The sequence below is a fragment of the Stenella coeruleoalba genome (genome assembly GCF_951394435.1).
Source record: "Stenella coeruleoalba genome assembly, chromosome: X".
NCBI classification, from domain to species: Eukaryota; Metazoa; Chordata; class Mammalia; order Artiodactyla; family Delphinidae; genus Stenella; species Stenella coeruleoalba.
This window is the reverse complement of record NC_137152.1, coordinates 43,976,128-43,999,724: the sequence shown is the minus strand read 5'-3', so window position 1 is coordinate 43,999,724 and position 23,597 is coordinate 43,976,128. Positions and strand designations below refer to the sequence as shown.

The following is a 23,597-nucleotide window of genomic DNA, read 5'->3' as shown; positions in this document are numbered from 1 at the left end:
TAGATCAATTCCCAATGGTTTTGCTCCTCGGAAAACCTTTTGAGGGTAGGATACACCCCAAGTTCCTGGAACTCAGGTCATCGAAATCTCTAACTCCTGAATTTTGCAGATCACTTTGTTTCAAAGAGCTGTTAGAGTTCTAAAACTGTTACTATCATGTACATAAGCACTGTGTTCTAAGTGTTCCCACAGGTGTACAGGCTAACAATTCAGATACCACTATACAGGTACTCTGGAACTGAACAAGTAAGTAAGTAGATGGCAACGTGTGGGAGCCAGGTTTCTCACTGTTGGAGTGGAAGGTTAGAGTGAACAAAGGCAAAAGGCTAGGATAAGATGATCCATGTGGTAAGGGATTGGAGTAGGAGACATCAGTATGAACTCATGTTTAGCTTAATAAAGATATGGATGATTACATACAGAAATATTTGTAGATATGTATGTATAGATATACATGGGTTAGTGCACACACATATATTTCCTTGCTCTGTTAGCTGAGATGACTTAGAAGCAAAAATACAAGTAGCAACAAGCATACCTAATGCCCAGATCTTCATTTCTAATACAATTTTCCATTAAAAGAAACCAGGACTCCTTAAAGAAATGGTTGATTACAGGATTCAGCAAAAAAAATATAGAGGATGAGCTTGCAGCATCTTGTAGTGCTGGAAAATAAAGGTGTGCTAAAAAAAAGATGGGGGTCTGTCAAAAGAACATGGAAATCAACCCAAAAGAGTGCCCAACGACCAACGCTGGAACAATTTGAGTAACAAAATAAGTTGCATTGGACTATAACCCAAAGTACTAAATAAATATCCATAAGTCCATACTGATACAAGAAAATGATTGCATAAATAAATAAATGAGGGAGAAAAGACAACTCTACCACACAGAATTCCAAATAATTTATGTAGATACTCACCCTCAGGCATGTAGTACATAGCTAACCACTCCTTAAGTGTGGGCTGCACATAGTGATTTCCTTCCAAAGGGTTTCCTTCCACCTTATGGAAGTGATTTCCTTCCACCTTATGGAAGGTGGGGTGGAATACAGAGGAGAAACCTGACAAACACTATCTCAGCCAGGTGATCAAGATTAACATCAAGGGTATAAGTCATGTTAATATGATGTGATGAAAATGGCAGTTCACCTCTGTGGTCTTCCTCCCCCAAACCTATAAGCTCAGTTTAATCATGAGAAAAACATCAGACAGATATTAATTGAGGGACCCCTTGAAACTGCCAAGGTCATAGGAAACAAGGAAAGTCTGAGAAATTGTCACAACCAAGAGAAGCCTAAGGATATATGACTACTAAATGTGATGTGGTATCCTGAACAGGATGCTGGAAAAGAAAAAGGATATTAGGTAAAAACGAAGAAAATCTGAATGAAGTTTGGACTTTAATTAATAATAATGTAACATTACTTCATTAATTGCAACAAATGTACATCTAATGAAAGATGTTAGTAATAGGGAAAACTGGGTTTGAGATATAGGGAAACTCTGTACTATCTTCAGAATTTTTCTGTAAATCTAAAACTGTTTTAAAATAAAAACTTTATTTAAAAAGAATTTAAGAATTTATTCTCACAAACCTTTCTGTCTTGCCTATAATGCACTCCACCTAATGTACTCAGCAGTTCATATTCTTCATAGTTTTTCCTGAATTTTCCAATCATAATTATCAATAGTAATGTTCAATTGCCAATCATCTACAAATGGAGGAATTCCACTGCAATAAATTCCAAGATATTATTCAACCCTATCGATCAAGGCCATTTTCCATGCCCTAGGCAACTGTCCACATAATGGTGGTTAGCTGGTGTGAGCACAGCAAATTCAATTAATTCCAAATGCTACCTAAGAGAGACAATTATTTTCCATCTCACTGTCTATTTAGCAAAGTTCCATGTGCTTTTGGTGTGGTACAGTATGATACTGTATTCGAGTACCTGTGCTCCATGAAATACTCTTAATGAATGTTGATATATTTCTTAAAGAATATGGAAATAATTTGTAAAGATTTTATCATTATTTGGAGGGAAGAGAGCAATGAAAATAGGGTTAGAATTGTTTCCTGACCATAGACAATTAATAAAGCATTAACAAAGTCCCTCATTACTTTGCAGGAAAAAATTTGAATAAAGACTTAGAGATACCAATATTTGGAATTCTAATTTGATTATCCTAGTTAGTACAACACTATGTTTTATAGTCTTTATTTATAAATAGATCATATGCTCCAATGCAAAAGATCCTGATGGGCACAGGTCAGTTATGAACTCTGGAAAAGGAGTCTAAAATCCAAACTCTGGAGAAAATGGGTAAGCCCTTAGACTCTACTGTGAAATACCATATCAACTACTCAATTATAAGCTTAACTTATGTATGATGGCAATTCACCTTTAACAACATGTCTTACACCTGCATAGGAGTCCCCTTTAACAGATTGGCCCTAGATATTTCCTAGTGCTTTAACAATTAGTCTACAGTGTGGAACTTGCACACTTAAAGTCAGGGTAAAACTTATATCAAAATAACAAGGCTAAAATAGTAAAAATCTACATATCAATTTGAAAAATACAGGTAGTCCTTAAATTTATGAGGGTTTATGGTCTGAAAAGACACTGTAACTTGAAATGAGGTAAAGCAAACCTGAGATATTATAGAAAGTGTTAGAATAGAAAAACTGTGTTCCTAATGTTATATATCAACGACCACAAGCACATTTTACTTACAATTTAGTCAACTGTAAATGATTTTGTGAGTGGTCTAAATTTTTCTGAAGCCTAACATATAAACTTGGACAAATACTGCAACCAATCATGTAAATTTTTCTTTAATTTGGTTTAATAATGTGATCCCTGGGAGAATGGGTGTGCAGGTCTGTAAGGCCTCAAGGAAACATCTGGGGAAGGAATCTGACCAGTATTTGTCTCATCTGTAAAATATTAATGATGGGTAGGACTAGATAGCTAATAGGATCCCTTCTTGGTGCTAGAATTCTATGATTTAGTCAGACTAGGTGGCCTTGGGAAGTAATGACCTGAAGTATTCAAGAGAGACTTGTTGAATATCTGCCAAGGAAAAGGGGTACCGTATGAAGACAACCTTTTCCAGGAGAGAGGCTGTGTCCACAATTAAGTGATGCAAACCTCCCCTCCCTGACCCCAGGAGAGGAAATATGCCATGTGGAGGTAGATCTGAGGTCCAGGGCCTGGAACAGAGGGTTTTATGTCCCAGAGACTATTATAAAACACTGATTGGGTAAACAAGTGTGTATATTATGCAACATGCTATAATGGCTAAAATAAATGGCTTAGATGTTCATAGCAGTTGCAGAACATCAAATTGCTTTCTGTTTGTCAGTTTTCACTAAATGCCTCTTATAGTTCCATTTGAAACATAGGAATGCATGCTAATAATGCCATGTACTTAACACATTTTTTTCTTCCAACCCCTCACCTCTGTATAACATGGCCCCAGTGTGTCATTTCTCATCATGCAATATGCACATAACAGTTGTTTTATGTAAACAGAAGAATAAACAGTACAGTGTAGCCCCTCAAGACATTGTCTCAACAGATTGCCATTTGAATGAGACTTGTGATTATAGCACTTTTGATATCCTATCCATAAAAAGTCCTCCTCTATTTGTTTTCAGGATCATCCTGGGTCTACTTGTTCCTGTCACTGCCCAACTTACTCTCCTGGAACACTTTTTACCCTACTGGCACGTCGATGTGTGCTTTGAATTTTTGTTCAAATTTAACAAAACAAAGAATGTAATTGTGCAGCAAAATCTTTAATCCTGAAGGAGGAGGAGGAAGAAGAGGAGGAAAAGGAGAAGAACAAAAAGATCCTTTCATTCCCTTTGATGGACTAAAGAAGCAAGAAGCACCAGCACTGTCTGAAAACCAAACTGTAAGAACAAATAGGATTGGCTTTACAAAACCTTGGAGCTTGGTATGGGACTCAGCTTATTCACTGAGAATGTGCCCTATACTCAGGACCCAAATCCCTGTAAATCTTACCAGCCAACTACAATGTTATGCCCTCTTCTGTCTAGGAACTTGAAAAAAGTCAATTTAGGACACTACCAACCACTTTGATGTACTGATTCAGAAATATGATAAGAATTCTATAAAACAAGAGGAAAATAAGAACAAAAAGCAGCGTATGTTTGTTCACAGCCTTGAATTTGATTCCTGTTTTCTTATTGTAGGAAAAATGTCCTATCTCATAACAGGGACGGGAGGGGGGCAACCATGGGTGCCGCACTGGAATTCAACCCATGCGGAGGTTGAAAAAACTGGGGACTGGTCAGTGGAGAAATGAACGTAGAATATAAAGAGTCCCTATGGAAGATCAGCTATATTTTCCTCCAGTTTCGTCAGCCTGGCTCAGTGAACTGTTCCAATCCCATCCCAGAGGCAAGCTGAGTCAAAGAGGAAAAGATGGTCATGATCCCATTGCGCGCGCGCGCGCGCGCGCGCGCGCACACACACACACACACACACACACACACACACACACACACACACACACACAAGAAAGAGACCAGTGCAGCTCTTCTAGTGCAGTCTGTGCCGCTCACATGGTGTCATGGCGCCGGCGGTGCAGAGACAGGTGGTCAGAGCGAGAAAAGCTACGATTGCAGTCTGTGCACCGGAAAGGCTTGATGCCTGTGTGCTTGCGGAAATGGCGGGTTAGCTCATCTGAGCGAGCAAATTTCCAGGAGCAGCCATCCCAGGTGCATTTATAAGGCTTCTCTCCTAAAAAAGGGAATATGACAAAACAAAGGGAGTCAGATAAGAGACGTTTGGATCCCGAAAAGATAACAGAGTACATAACCTTTTATAAAGTCAAAAAATTAAGCAATCACTTTAAAGACATGTTCTCTTTCACCTTTACTGAAGTCCCAAAGAGAAGCCACGATGGTTGAATGGAAAACACATAGGCTGTGCCTCAAACAGGCCTTTGCTTGAATCCTGGCTCTAGTACATAGTAGTTGTGTGACCTTAAATAAGTCACTTCTCCCTGGCTGGATCTCTGTTTTTTCATCTCTAAAGAGGGATAAAAATATCTCACAAGGTTGTATGAAACATTTTATCCTTTAAACACAGCCAATAAATGATAAAGCTGGGATCAAAACCCAAATCTTTGACATTTTCCACTATACCACACGGTAGTAACTGTATTTTCTCCTCTAATAGCTCCCCAAAAATAATAGTCTAAAATAGAGCTATACACACAGGAAGAATGTGTGGTTCACTGGAATGGGTCTTCAGTTAAGACTACAGGCCTTTTTCTGTAAAAGATCAGAAACTCAGTGGCATGGAATGGGGTGAGGAGAAGTGTCAAGTCAAACTTTTTGAAATAGTTACATGCTTGCTCAGTACCCCCAGGTTGCACCTGGGTTATATATGGAATATGTATGCTTTGGGTAGAAAACTATATGAAAAAAATGTAATATAAAAAACATTAACACAGTATAACCCCATAATGGTGTATATGTCACATAACACATATTTATATACTCAGAATAAAGGCAATATCAACACACTTAAATATAAATTATGAGAGAAATTATTAACAGTGAGTGAATATCTGGAAAGTGAGGATGAGAATGAGAAGAGAAGATGAGAATCAGGTGAGAAGAGGATTTTTACTTTTCACCTTCCTGTATTGTTGGAATGTTTTAAAAATCATGTAGCTGTATCTTATAATAAAAATTTAAACGTAAAAAGGTAAGACGGTATGAGCAAAAAATAAATATTAACTATGGTTAAGTTAAGATTATGGGGTTAGGGTAACGATTGTTTTCTTTTTAATGTGCTTCTCTACTTCCCATCTTCTATGATGAGCATGTATAATCTTATAATCATAAATAAGAGATAATGTAGGTATTGGTTTGGCCAAAAAGTTCGTTTGGGTTTTTCTGTAACATCTTATGGAAAAACTTGAATGAACGTTTTAGCCAACCTGTACAAAATGTATTGGTATTTTAATGGTCTTTCTTACTTTGGCTCTTTCTCCTCTTCTCCTTATAAATACTCCAGAGCATTTTATTTTATGTTGTTCTAAATTCTGGTGGCAATCTTGTTTGCATATGCTGTTTTTCAACTTACTGCTCAACACTTATCAATCCTCCTAAGTGCTTACTAATTAACTGTACAGCTTTCAAACAATGGGCAACAGAATGGAATTCACTCTGACTCACAGTTGTGGAAAATACCAAGGCAACTATTTTGAGGATTAAATATGCCAATTACTGATCATTTCAATATACAGAGATTGCTGCATTAGCTGCTAAGAAGAATGAGATAGAGTTGGATGTAGTGAGAACAAAAGACGGCCAATGAAATGTTATAAAATGAAAAGAAAAAGCTACTGAATGGCTATGCACCACACACATACACACACACAGAGTAGGATCCCATTTATGTTCTCTAAACTTCTCTACCTCTGTGTCTCTGTGTCTGTCTCTCTGTTTTTCTCTCTCTCCCTCTCACACACACACACAACCCCCAAACAAAGAGAAAAGATCTGGAAGACTACACAGCAAAATACCAGTGGAAAGGAGAATGAGACTGTAGATGGTGTTTAGTGTGTAAATGGGATTTTTCAGTTTGGTCTATATAATTCCATTCCATCTCCACACCTCCAAACACTGCTATACATTTTGTTGCAATCTCTCAAGAATTTCTCTTACTTCTATCTTCTCTACAATCAAATGAAGAAAATTTGACTTGTAAAGCAGTGACACCCTGTGGTGATAAGAGCTCATTGCTAGAATACACAGATTACACAATTCAGCAAGGAGACCAATTTTTCCTATTGCAAAAGCTGTTACCTTTTATTATCATTGAACAGGCTCCTGTTTGTGCTAATGCACTTCATGTGGTACAACTCAACTCATGACCTTCATCAATACATCATCGATATTGAAGGACAAAACATACATAGGGAAAATAATAATATAAAATGTACATATTAGGGGCTTCCCTAGTGGCACAGTGGTTGAGAGTCCACCTGCCAATGCAGGGGACGCAGGTTCGTGCCCCGGTCCAGGAGGATCCCACATGCCACGGAGCGGCTGGACCCATGAGCCATGGCCGCTGAGCCTGCGCGTCCGGAGCCTGCGCTCCGCAACGGGAGAGGCCACAACAGTGAGAAGCCCGCGTACCGCAAAAAAAAAAAAATGTACATATTAGCTATGTGACAAAGTATGATATAAGTTCCAAGGCTTAATAATCTGTGCGCTAGTGTGAAGGCATTAAGCTTGAAACATGGGTAGGTTTAGATGGGTAGAACAGTAGGTGAAAAGCAACCCAGTCAGTTGGGGGCATGGGCCGGTAGGAAGTACCATAAATGATGCATGGGGCATGGGATCAGCCATCCTGAATTCTGTAAAAATCTTTACAGAATTTCCATGAGATGGTCCCTATTACAAAGGCCAGACTAAAGAATTTGGATTTTAGCATGAAATGTAGTGACATACCAAAGAGGGGGGCAGTGAGAGTAGTCTGCCTCAGATATAGGCAATAAGGGGGATGCATTGACTATAAAGAATTTTAAAACAAAATAAACTAAACGTTTGCTCTTTGTTATCATCATGTTCCAGTTGTAAGTCAATGATAAGATACTCCTTCTGGCTATGACATCTCCCACTGCCCTGTCCCTCTTGGTACACCACTGCCAGAAGGCAGTGGTTGGGGGGTGGGGGGAGTGTGCAACACTAAACACCTTTTGAACTCGAGAGTGACTTGATCAAATCTGAATGTTGAAATGATCTAGCCATGATATGCAAGATGGATTACAATGAATACAAGGCTACTGGTGTAATCTATTGTCTGGCACATACTGGTACTCAAATCATTTATTGATTTGATGAAGGAATCAATAATAAATGTAACAGAAGATTGAAGTAAATAAAATCAGAAATAAGAGAAGAGACATTACAATGGATGCCACAAAAATAAAAAGGATTATAAGGGACAATTATAAACAGTTATATGCCAAAAACTAGACAACTTATAAGAAATGGATAAATTCCTAGAAACATAACCTACAAAACTGAATTAAAACATAGTAAGCTTGAATAGATCAATAAAAAATAAGGAAATTGAATCAGTAATCAAAAATCTCTAAACAAAGAAAACCCCAGGACCAGAGGTCTTCACAAGTGAATTCTACATCCAAAGAATTTATACTAATTCTCCTTAAATCTTCCAAAAAATGGGAGAGGAAGGAACACTTCCAAACTCATTCCATGAGAACAGCATCACCCTGATATCAAAACCAAACAAAGCAGAAGATAAGAAAACTATAGGCCAATATCCTTGATGAATATACATGCAAAAATCCTCAATAAAATCCTAGCAAACTGAATTCCACTGTACATTAAAAAGACTATAGGGGGCTTCCCTGGTGGCGCAGTGGTTGAGAGTCTGCCTGCCGATGCAGGGGACACAGGTTCGTGCCCCGGTCCGGGAAGATCCCACAGGCCGCGGAGCGGCTGGGCCCATAAGCCATGGCCGCTGAGCCTGCGCGTCCGGAGCCTGTGCTTCACAACGGGAGAGGCCACGACAGTGAGAGGCCCATGTACCACAAAAAAAAAAAAAAAAAAAGATTATACACCATGATCAAGTTGGACTTATCCCTGGGATGATGCAAGGATGGTTCGATATACTTAAATCAATGAACGTGATAAAACACATTAACAAATTTAAGAAAAAATCTGCATGATCATCTTAATAGATGGAGTAAAAGCACTTGAAAAAGTTCAGTATCCATTCATAATTAAAATGCTCAACAAAGTAGGTATATAAGAACTTACTTCAACACAAGACACACATGACAACAACTAACATCACAATCAATAGCAAAAAACTAAAAGCTTTTGTCCTAAGATCCAGCACAAGGTAAGGAAGCTGACTCTTCCCCTTTCTTTTTTTCATCGTACTGGAACTCGTAGCCATAGCATTATACAAGAAAAGGAAATAAAAAAGTCACCCAAGATGCTCAACATCACTAATTATTAGAGAAATGCAAATAAAAATTACAATGAGGTACTACCTCACACTGGTCAGAATGACCATCATTAAAAAGTCTACAAACAACAAATGGTGGAGAGGGTGTGGAGAAAAGGGAATCCTCCTACACTATTGGTGGGAATGTAAGTTGGTACAGCCACTATGGAAAACAGTATGGAGTTTCCTTAAAAAACTTAAAGGAAAGTTGCCATATGATCCAGCAATCCCATTCCTTGGCATATATCTGGACAAAACTAAAATTCAAAAAGATACATGCAACCCCTATGTTCATAGCAGCACTATTCATGATAGCCAAGACATGGAAACAACCTAAATGTCCATAGCCAGATGAATGGATAAAGAAGATGTGGTACATATATACAATGGAATATTACTCAGCCATGAAAAAGAATGAAATAATGCCATTTACAGCAACATGGATGGACCTGGAGATTATCATACTAAGTGAAGTAAGCAAGAGAAAGACAAATACCATACGATATCATTTATATGTGGAATCTAAAATGTGACACAAATGAACCCATCTGTGAAACAAAAATAGATTCACAGACATAGACATCAGACTTATGGCCAAAGGGGAGGGAGTGTGGGGGAGGGATGGATTGGGAGTTTAGTGTTAGCAGATGCAAACTATTATATATAGAGTAGATAAACAAGGTCCTACTGTATAGCACAGGGAACTATATTAAATATCCTGTGATAAACCATAATGGAAAAGAATATGAAAAAGAATGTATTCGTATGTATAACTGAATCACTTTGTTCTACAACAGAAATTAATGCAACATTGTAAATCAACTACACTTCAGTAAACGAAAGGCACCCAAAACAGAAAGGAAGAAAAAAGTTATCTTCATTTGCAGATGATATGATCATATATATAAACAACACCAATTTTTTTAACATCTTTATTGGAGTATAATTCCTTTACAATGATGTGTTAGTTTCTGCTTTATAACAAAGTGAATCAGTTATACATACACATATGTTCCCATATCTCTTTCCTCTTGCGTCTCCCTCCCTCCCACCCTCCCTATCCCACCCCTCTAGGTGGTCACAAACCACTGAGCTGATCTCCCTGTGTTATGTGGTTGCTTCCCACTAGTGATCTATTTTATGTTTGGTAGTGTATGTCTGTCCATGCCACTCTCTCACTTTGTCACAGCTTACCCTTCCCCCTCCCCCTATCCTCAAGTCCATTCTCTAGTAGGTCTGTGTCTTTATTCCCGTCTTACCCCTATGTTCTTCACGACTTTTTTTGTTTGTTTTCTTAGATTCCATATATATGTGTTAACATACAGTATTTGTTTTGCTCTTTCTGACTTACTTCAACAGCAAATTTTAAACAAACAAAAACTGACCTAATTAAAGGATTTAGAATTAATTAAAGAATTCAGTAAACTTGCAATATACAAAATCAAAAGAGAAAAATCACTCATGTTTCTAAACACAAACAACAAAGTATCTGAAACAGAAATGAAGGAAACAATACAATTGAAAATAGCTACAAAAAGAATAAAATAGGAATAAATTTAACCAATGAGGTTAGAGACTTGTACACAGAAAATTATACAACACCAATGAAGGAAATTAAAGAAGGTACAGACATCTTTCCATCTGGAAAGATATCACATGTTCGTGGATTGGTAAAATTAATATTGTTAAGATATCCATAACTCAAAATGACCTACAGATTCAATGTGACTCCTATCAAAACCCCAATGGTGTTCTTTACAGTAATAGAAAAAAGAATTCTAAAGTTCATGTGGAACTGCAAAAGACCCTGAATAGCCAAAGCAATTTTGATAAAAAATAATAAGGTTGGAGGCATTCCAAGTCCTGATTTCAAAATATATTACAAAGCTACAGTAATCAAAATAGTAAAGTACTGACATGAAAATAGAGATATAGACCAATGGAATAGAGAGCTCAGATAGAAATACATGCATCTATAGTCAATTGATCTTCAACAACGTGTCTATAACAAACAATGAGAGAATAATGTCTTTGATGAATGGTGTTGGAAAAACTGGATATCCACATACAGAAGAATGAAATTGGACCCTTATCATATCATATACAAAAATAAGCTCAAAATGGATTAACATCTAAAATGTAAAACCAGAAACCATAAAATTACAGAAGTAAACATAGGGGGGAAGCTTCTTTTATTGAAGTATAATTGATTTACAATGTTGTGTTAGTTTCAGGTGTAGAGCAAAATGAACTGAATCATTTCACTGTACACCTGAAACTAATACAACATTGTAAATATAAATAAATAAATATATATATTTGAAGTTATATTTATACATGTATATTTCTTACCAGATTATTTTCCGTTACAAGTTATTACAAGATACTGAATATAACTCCCTATGTTATGCAGTATATCCTTGTTTCTTATCTATTTTAAGTATAGTAGTTTGTATCTGTTAATCCCATAAATCTAAATTATCCCTCCCATAATCCTTTCCCCTTTGGTAACCATAAGTTTGTTTTCTATGTCTATGAGTCTGTTTCTATTTTGTATAGAGATTCATTTGTATTACTTTTCAGATTCCACATGTAAGTGATATCATATATTTGTCTTTGTCTGACTTACTTCACTAAGTATAATATTCTCTAGGTCCATCCATGTTGCTTGAAATGACAATATTTCATTCTTTTTTATGGCTGAGTAATATTCCATTATATATATACCACATCTTCTCAAACCAATCCTCTGTTGATGGGTAACTGTTTTTTTTCCCGTGTCTTGGCTGTTTTAAATAGTGCTGCTATGAACATGGGGTGCACGTATCTTTTCAAATTAGAGTTTTTATCTTTTCTGTATATATAACCAGGAATGGGATTGCTGTATCATATAGTAGCTTTACTTTTAGTTTTTAAAGGAATCTCCATACTGTTTTCAACAGTGGCTGCACCAATTTACATTCCCACGAACAATATAAGAGGGTTCCCTTTTCTCCACACCCTCTCCAACATTTACTATTTGTAGATTTTGATGATAGCCATTTTGACTAGTGTGAGATGATACCTCATTGTGGTTTTGATTTGCATTTCTCTAATAATTAGCAATGTTGAGCATCTTTTCATGTCCCTGATGTCCAACTGTATGTCTTCTTTGGAGAAATGTCTGCTTAAGTCTTCTGCCCATTTCTTGATTGAGTTGTTTGTTCTTTTAATATTGAGTTGTATGTTTGTGTATTTTGGAAATTAACCCATTGTTGGTTGCATCATTTGCAAATATTTTCTTCAATTCCATAGGTTGTCTTTTCATTTTCTTTATGATTTTCATTGTTGTGCAAAAGAGTTTAAGTTTTATTAGGTCCAACTTATTTTTGCTTTTTTCCCTTTTGCATTGGGAGACTGATGTAAGAAAATGTTCCTATGATTTATGTCCAAGAATGTTTTCCCTATGTTCTCCTCTAGGAGTTGTATGGTGTCATGTCTTATATTTAGGTCTTTAAACCATTTTGAGTTTATTTTTGTATATGGTGTGAGGCAGTGTTCTAATTTCATTGATTTACATTAAACTGTCCAACTTTCCCAACACCACTTGTTGAAGAGACTGTCTTTTCTCCATTGTACGTTCTTGCCTCCTTTGTCATAGATTAATTGACCATAGGTGTGTGGGTTTATTGCTGGGCTCTCTATTCTGTTCCACTGAGCTATATGTCTGTTTTTGTGCCAATACCACAATGTTTGGATTCCTGTAGCTTTTTAGTATAGTCTGAATTCTGGAAGGGCTATACCTCCAGCTCTATTCATTTTCCTCAGGATTGCTGTGCCAATTCTGTTTTTCTGTAGTTCCATACAAATTTCAGGATTATTTAGGATTATTTAGGATTATTTAGGATTATTTTAGGATTATGTGAAAAATGTCACATGGGTACTTTGAGAAAGATTGCATTAAATCTGTAGATTGCTTTGGGTAGTATGGCCATTTTAACAATATTAATTCTTCTAATCTAAGAGCATGGGTTATATTTCCATTTCTTTGAATCCTCTTCAATTTCCTTTATGAATGTTTTATAGTTTTCACCTCCTAGGTTTAGATTATTCTTAAAGATTTTTGATGTGACTTTAAATGGTATTCGTTCATTGTTAGTGTAAAGAAATGCAACAGATTTCTGTATATTAATCTTGTATCCTGCTAACTTTCTTAATTCTTTTGTTAGTTCTAATAGATTTTGTGTGGAGACTATAGGGTTCTCTCTATATATAGACGATCATTTCATCTGCAAATAGTGACAGTTTTACCTCTTCTTTTCCAAGTTGATACTTTTTATTTCCTTTTCTTGTCCGATTGTGGTGGCTAGAAATTCCAAAACTATGTTGAATAGAATTGGTGAGAGTCAGCGTCCTTGTCTTATTCCTGAATTTAGCTTGAAGGCTTTCAGCTTTTCACCATTGAGTATTGCATTGGCTGTGAGTTTGTTATAAATGGTTTTTAATATGTTGAGAAACATTCTCCCTTTACCCACTTTTATGAGTTTTTATCATGAATGGATGTTGAATTTTGTCACATGCTTTCTCTGCCTCTATTGAGATGATCATGTGTTTTTTGTCTTTCCTTTTGTTAATGTGGGGTATCACACTGATTGATTTGCAAATGTTGAGTCATCTGGAATGATTATGGTGCATGATCCTTTTTAGGCACTGTTGTATTTGGTTTGCTAGTATTTTGTTAAGGATTTTTGCCTGAATATTCATCAAAGACATTGGCCTGTAATTTTCTTTTTCTTTTTCTTTTTTGTAGTGTCTGGTTTTGGTATCAGGGTGTTGGTGGCTTCATAGAATGAATTTGGGAGTGTTCCATCCTCTTAAATTTTTTTGGAATGGTTTTAGAGGGATAGGTATAATCTCTTCTTTGTATGTTTGATAGAATTCCCCAGTGAAGTCCTCTGTTCCCCGACTTTTGTTTGAAGGGAGTTTTTAAAATTACAAATCCTATTCCACTTTTAGTGATTAGTCTGTTCATATTATCTGTTTCTTTTTGAATCACTCTTGGCAAGCTGTATGTTTCTAGAAACTTGTTCATTTCCTCCAGGTTGTCCACCTTTTTGGTACATAACTTTTCATAGTATTCTCTTATAATGTTTTTTATGGATGTGTTATCAGATATTTCTCCTCTTTCATTCCTTATTTTATGTATTTGGGTCCTCTCTCTTTTCTTTTTGGTGAGCCTGTCTAGAATTTGTTGATTCTGTTTATCTTAAAAAAAAAAACCCAAAACAGCTCTTGGTTTTATTGACCTTTTCTGTTATTTAAAAAATCTATTTTATTTATTTACCCTCCAATCTTCATTATTTCATTCCTTCTGCTGACCATTGGTTTTGTTTGTTCTTCTTTTTTGAAATTCTTTTAGGTGGTAGGTTAGGTTGTTTATTTGATTATTCCTGTTTCTTGAGGAGGTCCTGTATTGCTATGAACTTGCCTCTTAGAACTGCTTCTGCTGCATCCCATAAATTTTGTAAGGTTGTGTTTTCATTTTTGTTTGTCTTTAGGTATTTTCTGATTTCTTCTTTGATTTCATCTTTGACCCATTGGTTATTTTAGTAGCATGTTTATTTTCCTCATGTTTGTTCTGTTTCTGTTTTTCTTTCTGTGTTTAATTTCTAGATTCACACTGCTGTTGTCATAATGATGCTTGAAATTATCTCCATCCTCTTAAATTTATGAGGCTTGTTTTGTTACCTAGTATATGGTTTACCTTAGAGAACATTCCATGCACACTTGAAAAGAATGTGTATTTTGATGTTTTGCTTTGTTTTGTTTTTTGGATATTGTGTCTTGTAGATATAAATTAAGTTCAACTGGTCTACTGTGTCATTTAGGACCTCTGGTGCCTTATTGAATTTTCTGTCTAAATGATATTTCCATTGATATCAGTGGTTATTAAAGGCCCCTACTAAGGTTGTATTACTATCCCTTTCTCCCTTTATGTCCCTTAGTATTTATTTTATATATTTACATGCTCCAATATAGGGTGCATAAATTTAACAAGTGTAATATTATCTTCTTGTATTGATCCCTTTATAATTTATGGTGTCTTTCTTTTTCTTTCTTTATGGCATTTGTTTAAAAAACCTACAACCAAGAATACTCTAACAAGCAAGGCTCTCATTCACATTCGATGGAGAAATCAAAAGCATTACAGACAAGCAAAAGCTAAGAGGATTCAGCACCACGAAAGCACTATACAACAATTGCTAAAGGAACCTCTCTAGGCAAGAAAGACAAGAGAACAGAACAAAAGAGGAAAGGAAGAAAAAAGGCCTACAAAAACAAACCCAAAACAATTAGGAAAATGGCAATAGGAACATACATATTGATAATTACCTCAAATGTAAATAAATTAAATGCTCCAACCAAGAGACATAGACTGGCTGAATGGATACAAAAGCAAGAGTTATATGTATGCTATCTACAAGAGACCCACATCAGACCTAGTGACATATATAGACTGAAAGTGAGGGGATGGAAAAAATATTCCAGGCAAATGGAAACCAAAAGAAAGCTGGGGTAGCAATACTCATAACAGAAAAAATAGACTTTAAAAAAAGGCTGTTGCAAGAGACAAGGAAGGACACTACATAATGATCAAGGGATCAATCCAAGGAGAAGATATAATATTTGTATATATTTATGCACCCAACGTAACAGAATATCAATACATAAAGCAAATACTAACAACCATAAAAAGGGAAATCAACAGTAACACAATAATAGTGGGGGGCTTTAACACCCTACTTACACCAATGGACAGATTATGCAGACAGAAAATTAATCAGGAAACACATGCCTTAAATGACACTTTAGACCAGATAGACTTAATTGATATTTATAGGACATTTCATCCAAAAGCAGCAGAATACACTTTCTTCTCAAGTGCATGTGGAACATTCTGCAGGATAGACCACACCTTGGGTCACAAATGAAGCCTTGGTAAATTTAAGAAAATTGAAATTATACCAAACATCTTTTCCAACCACAATGATATGAGATTAAAACTCAATTACAGAAAAAAAAACTTTAAAAACCACAAACACATGGAGGCTAAACAATATGCTACTAAATAACCAATGGATCACTGAAGAAATCAAAGAAAAAATCAAAAAATACCTGGAAACAAATGACAATGGAAACATGATGACCCAAAACCTATGTGATGCAGCAAAAGCAGTTCTAAGAGGGAAGTTAATAGCAATACAACCCTACCTCAAGAAACGAGAGAAATCGCAAATAAACAATCTGACCTTACACCTAAAGCAATTAGAGAAAGAAGAACAAATGAAACTCAAACTTAGAAGGAAAGAAATCATAAAGATCAGAGCAGAAATAAATGAAATAGAGAGAAAGAAAATAGCAAAGATCAATGAAACTAAAAGCTAGTTCTTTGAGAATATAAACAAAATTGATAAAATTTTATCCAGACTCACCAAGAAAAAAGGGAGATAATTTAAATCAATAAAATTGGAAATAAAAAGGGAGAAGTTACTGGCACCACAGAAATACAAAGGATCATAACATACTACTACAAGCAACTATATGTCTATAAAATGGACAACCTGAAAGAAATGGACAAATTCTTAGAAAGGTAAAACCTTCCAAGACTGAACCAGGAAGAAATAGGAAGTATGAACAGACCAATCACAAGTAATGAAATTGAAACTGTGATTTAAAATATTCCAACAAACCAAAGTCCAGGACCAGATGGCTTCACAGGTGAATTCTATCAAACATTTAGAGAAGAAACACTTATCCTTCCCAAACTCTTCCAAAAATTGCAGAGGAAGGAACATTCCCCAGCTCATTCTATCAGGCCAATATTACCCTGATACCAAAACCAGACAAAGATATCAAAAAAAGGAAATTACAGGCCAGTATCACTGATGAACATAGATGCAAAAATCCTCAAAAAAATACAAGCAAACAGAATCCAACAACACATTAAAAGAATCATACACCCTGATCAAGTGGGATTTATCCCAGAGATGCAAGGATTCTTCAATATATGCAAAACAATCAATGTGATACACCATATTAACAAACTGATGAATGAAACCCATATGATCATCTCAATAGATTCAGAAAAAGCTTTTGACAAAATTCAACAACGATTTATGATAAAAACTCTCCAGAAAGTGAGCATAGAGGGAACCTATCTCAACATAATAAAGGCCATATGTGACAAACCCATAGCAAACATCATTCTCAATGGTGAAAAGCTGAAAGCATTTCCTCTAAGACCAAGAACAAGACAAGGATGTCCACTCTCACCATTATTATTCATCATAGTTTTGGAAGTCCTAGCCATGAAAATCAGAGAAGAAAAATAAATAGAAGGAATCCAAACTGGAAAAGAAGTAAAAATGTCACTGTTTGCAGATGACATGATACTATACATGGAAAATCCTAAAGATGCCACCAGAAAACTTCTAGAACTAATCAATGAATTTGGTAAAGTTGCAGGTTACAAAATTGATACACAAAAATCTCTTGCATCCCTATACACTAACAATGAAAGATCAAAAAGAGAAATTAAGAAAACAATCCCATTTACCATTAGAGCAAAAAGAATAAAATACCTAGGAATAAACCTACTTAAGGAGACAAAAGACCTGTCCTCAGAAAACTATAAGATACTGATGAAAGAAATCAAAGATGGTACAAACAGATGGAGATATATAAGATATTCTTGGATTGGAAGAGTCAATATTGTTTGTTAAAATGACTATACTACTCAAAGCAATCTACAGATTCAGTGCAATTCCTTGTAAATTACCAAGGGCATTTTTCACAGAATTAGAACAAAAAAGTTTACAGTTTGTATGGAAACACAAAAGAGCACAAATAGCCAAAGCAATCTTGAGAAAGAAAAACAGATCTGGAGGAATCCAGTTCCCTGTCTTCAGACTATACTACAAAGCTACAGTAATCACGACAGTATGGTATTGGTGCAAAAACAGTAATATAGATCAAGGGAATAGGATATAAAGCCAAGAGATAAACCCATGAACCTATGGTCACCTAATCTATAACAAAGGAGGCAAGAAACAACAATGAAGCAAAGATAGTCTCTTCAATAAATGGTGCTGGGAAAACTGGACAGCTACATGTAAAAGAATGAAATTAGAACACTCCATAAGACCATACAGAAAAATAAACTCAAAATGGATTAAAGACCTGAATGAAAGGCTGGACACTATAAAAGTCTTAGAGGAAAACATAGGCAGAACACTCTTTGACATAAATTGCTGCATGACCTTTTTTCATCTACCTCTTAGAGTAATGAAAATAAAAAGAAAAATAAACAAATGGGATCTAATTTAACATAAAACTTTTGCATAGCAAAGGAAACTTAAAAAAAAAAAAAAACGAAAAGACAACCCACAGAATGGGAGAAAATTTTTGCAAATGAAACAACTGACAAGAGATTAATCTCCAAAATATACAAACAGGTCATAGAGCTCAATATCAAAAAAACAAATAACCCAAACAAAAAATGGGCAGAAGATCTAAATAGACATTTCTCTAAAGAAGACATACAAATGGCCAAAATGTACGTTAAAAAAGATGCTCAACATCAGCAATTATTAGAGAAATGCAAATCAAAACTATAATGAGGTATCAACTCACACCATTCAGAATGGCCATCATCAAAAAATCTACAAACAATAAAGGCTGGAGAAGATGTGGAGAAAATATAAGCCTCCTACACTGTTGGTGGGAATGTAAATTGGTACAGCAACTATGAGAACAGTACGGAGATTCCTTAAAAAACTAAAAATAAAACTACCATATGACCCAGCAATCCCACTCCTGGGCATATACCCAGAGAATACCATAATTCAAAAAGATACATGCACCCTAATATTCATTGAAGCAGTATTTACAATAGCCATGACATGGAAGCAACCTAAATGTCTTTCAAAAGAGGACTGGATAAAGAAGATGTGGTACATATATGCAATGGAATATTACTCAGCCATTAAAAATAATAAAATAATGTAGCAACATGGATAGACCTGGAGATTATCACACTAAGTGAAGTAAGTCAGAGAAAGACAAATATTATATTACATCACTTATATGCAGAATAAAAAAATGATACAAATGAACTTATTTACAAAACAGGAACAGACTCACAGATTTAGAGAATGAATTTTTGGTTGTCAATGGGGAAAGGTAGCAGGGAGGGATATTTAAGGAGTTTGGGATTGACATGTACACACTGCTTTATTTAAAAAATAATAATAATAAATTATCAGAAGTAGTGTTCAAAGCATTACTAATAAAATGCTAAATGAACTTGCAAAAAGAACAGTTGAACACTTTAGAATTTCACTAGAAACTAGAAAATATTTTAAAAAACAGTCAGGACTGAAGAATATAATAACTGAAATTAAAAATTCACTAGAAAAAAATAACAGAAGACTAGGTGATACAGAAAAATGCATAAGTGATCTGCAAGGTAGAATAATGGATATCACCCAATCAGGACAGCAAAAAGAAAAACGATTTAAAAAATTATGGTAGTTTAAGGGACCTTTGAGACAATATCAAATGTTCTAACATTCACATTATAGGGATTCCAGAAGGGGAAAAGAGAGAGAAAGTGTCAAAAATGAATTTGATGAAATTGCAGCTGAAAACTTCCCAAATGTGAAGAAGGAAACAGATATCCAGGTGCAGAAAGCACAGAGAGTCCTAAACAAGATGAATGCAAAGAGACCCATACCAAGACATTTCATAATGAAAATGGCAAAAATTAAACACAAAGAGAGAATTCTAAATGCAGCAAGAGGGGGATTGATCAAGATGGAGGAGTAAGAGGACATCGAGCTCATCTTCCCCATGAACACAGCAAAAATTCAACTATACATGGAACAAGTCACACAGAAAGCTAGCTGAAAACTGGCAGAAAGACTCGTATACAACCAAGGCTGTTAGAAAGATCCACATGTAATGTGGTAGGAAGGAAAGAAAAGTGATTGGGTCAGGATCTGTGCCCCTGGGAAGGGCCTCAGAAGGAAGGGGAGAATGCACAGGCAGACACCAGCCCTTGGAAATGAGCCATGAGAGCCACAGATTGGGCACCCAAGTCCTGGACTCCTGAGTGGGAGAGATGAGCTCACTTGGTTGGTTGGAGGAATGATTGGACTAACAGGAGGGCTGTGGGAAGCCTGGACTTCACTAGTGATAAGCACGTGTGTATGTTGGCTTGCCTCTGAGGCAGGATGGAGAGAAGACTGATCTAATGATTGCCAGATTTCCATGGCCTTCTCTGAATGCATCCCAGCCTGAGCCCAGCAAATGCTTTGGCCTGCTCACTTCTTGCCACAGTGCCACACTGGATCTAGGGTTGCCATGACCAGGAAGAAGACTTGGCTGTAGAATGCAGAGGATACTGATTCCCAGAGGAGAGCCTGGGTAGAGTGGTGGTAGCTATTGTTAGTTCTTACTCAAGCAGTGCATCAGATGTAGCCCAAAACTCTGACAGTGGCCACTCTACCACAGCTCATGCCCTGTATATGCTGAGAATCCCCACAGGACTCCCACCTGCCCTGCATTATGATTCCAGAACTGGGTGGGTGCAGCAGAAGCTAGGGACTAAATCAGCTGTGAGGGACAAAGGGGACTTCCATCCAATGCTGTGTCTGAGCCAAGCAAGGAAAACAATTGTGGGTGCCTCCACAGGCAGTAAAATGGAGATAGCTTCATCCTCTGTCTGTAGCTGACATGAGCCTAGAGTTTGCACAGAGTCACATTGCTTCAGCACTCTGCCACTCTGGGGCAAGGACCCGAATCCTGGGAGAAGGGAAAACACACACTTAAACAGAGACAGCTCAGGCCTGACCCTCAGAGCTTCTGCTCCAGCAACATGGGATCAGACCCCACCTCTGATAGGGCCATGATGGCTACTGAGCAGAGGGGAAGTTCCACCTCACAGCCAGCTCCATCTCTAGCTTCTCCATCTCCAGCCCCACCAAAGTGATAGCTGCCAGCACACCCTGGGGAAAGAAATGACTTGCATCCACATCAAATCCAGCTCTCCAAGCAAAGGCATTGGGCACACACATTCTGTACAGGGCACTCCCACATAAGAACACCCCTTCAAGAAAGTAATAGGTAACTGTTTCACCTAAATTAATAGAGACAGAGAAATTTAAGCAAAATGAAAAGGCAGAGGAACTGCTCTCAATGAAAAGAGCAAGAGAATATACCTGAAGAAAATGAATAATGAAACAGAAATAAACAATTTGACAAATAAAGAATTCAAAGCATTGGTAACAAAAATGTTAAGTAAATTAGGGAAGATTATAGATGAACACAGTAAAAATTTTAACAAGTAGAAAACATTTAAAAAGCCCCATTAAGAAATGAAGAATTAAATAAGTGAAATAAAATACACACTAGAAGGAATGAATAGCAAATTAAGTGATGCATAAGAACACATAAGTGATATGGAAGGTAGAATACTGGAAATCACCCAATCAGAACAGCAAAAAGAAAAACCAATTTAAAAATAAAAGCAGTATAAGATATCTGGGATAACATTAAGCGTACCAACGTTCACATTATAAGGGTCTCAGAAGAAGAGAGAGAGAAGGGGATTGAAGATGTATTTGAGTAAATTATGGCTGAAAACTTCCCAAACTTAAAGATGGAAACAGATATACAAGTACAGGAAGCACAGAGGGTACCAAACTAGATTAACCCAAACAGATCTACACCAAGATATACCATATTTTTACAAATAACAAAAGTTAAAGACACAATTATATAGGAATCAATAGAAAAACAAAGTCATATACAAGGGAACATCCATAAGACTATCAGCTAATTTCTCTGCAGAAACTTTGTAGGCAAGAAGGGAATGGTATAATATATTCAAAGGGTTGAAAGGGGAAAAAAAACCCTGCAACCTATGATACTCTACCCAGCAAGATTATCATTCAGAATCAGAGAGATAAAGAACTTCTCAGACAAGAAAAAACTAAAAGAGTTCATCAATACTAAACCTACCATAAAAGAAATGTTAAAGGGTCTTCTCTAAGTGGAAAAGAAGTAAGAATCTATTGTAAAGGGAAAATCCCACCAGGAAAGGCAAATATATAGTAAGGATTGAAGATCAACCAATTAAGTAAGCCAGTACAAAGATTAAAAAGACAACATATTATAAAAGCAACTATAACTACATAAACAGTTAAGAGATAAACATGAAGATGTAAAATATGATGTCAAAAAAAACAAAACATTGGGGAGGGAAGTAAAAAATGTGGATTTTTTAGAATGTGTTTGAACTTAAACGACTACGGGTTTAAAAGAGTAGATATAGTTATAGATCAACATATATGAACCCCATGCTAACCACAAATCGAAAACCTATGTAGAGACCCAAAAAATAAAAATAAGGGAATACAATAATACTACTTTAAAAAAAATCATCAAACCACAAGGGAAGAAAAACAGAAGAAGAAATGAACAGAGAAGAACTACAAAAACAATCAGAAAACAAGTAATAAGATGGGAATAAGTACATACCTATCAATAACTACTTCAGATGTCAATGGACTAAATGCTCCAATAAAAAAATATGGTGACTGAATACCAAAACAAGACCCATGTGTATGTTGCTTACAAGAGACTCACTTCAGAGTTAAACACACACACAGAAGGAAACTGAGGGGTTGGAAAAATATTTCATACAAATGAAATAAATATGAAAGTAGAGGTAACAATACTCAAAGACAAAATAGACTTTAAAACAAAGGCCATAACCAAAGACAAACAAAGGCATTATATAATGATAAAGGAATCAATACAAGAAGATGATATTTTGTTAACATATAAGAACCCAATATGGGAGCACCTAAATACATAAAACAAAATGACAATAATTCAATAATAGTAGGGAACTTTAACACTCCACTTATAGCAATTGACAGACCATTTGTACAGAAAATCAATAAGGCAACAGTGGTCTTAAATGACACAATAGTCCAGTTGGACTTAATAGATATCTATAGGACATTTGATCACAAAACAGCAAAATACACATTTTTTTCAAGTGCACATGGAACATTCTCCAGGATAGATCACATGTTAGGCCACAAAACAAGCCTCAATAAATTTAAGAAGATAGAAATAATATCATGTACTTTTTCCCAACAACAATGGTATAAAACTAGAAGTCAATTACAAGAAGAAAAATAGGAAAAGCACGAACACATGGAGACCAAACAACAGGCTTCTACAAAAACCAATGGTTCAATGAAGAAATCAAGGAGGAAATCAGAAAATACCTCCAGGTAGATGAAAATGGAAACACAAGTTTCCAAAATCTATGGGATGCAGCAAAAGCAGTTCTAAGAGGGAAGTTTTGTCAATACAGGCCTACCAGAAGAAACAAGAAAAATCTCAAAAAAACAATCTAAACTTCCATCTAAAAGAATTAGAAAAAGATGAACAAAGAAAGCCCAAAGTCAGCAGAAGAAAGGAAATCATAAAGATCAGCAAGGAA

General features: G+C 35.9%; 1 protein-coding gene across 1 annotated transcript in view; it reads right to left on the bottom strand.

The window, feature by feature from the left end:
* Nucleotides 1–4,595: 4,595 nt before the first annotated feature.
* KLF8 (KLF transcription factor 8) overlaps nucleotides 4,596–23,597 on the bottom strand; it is a gene marked incomplete at its 3' end in the record, with an annotated part of 326,081 nt that continues 307,079 nt past the window's right edge. The window contains exon 6 of the mRNA XM_079910703.1: nucleotides 4,596–4,777. Coding sequence (XP_079766829.1) covers nucleotides 4,596–4,777 — 182 coding nt within the window. The remainder of the gene's footprint in view (nucleotides 4,778–23,597) is intronic.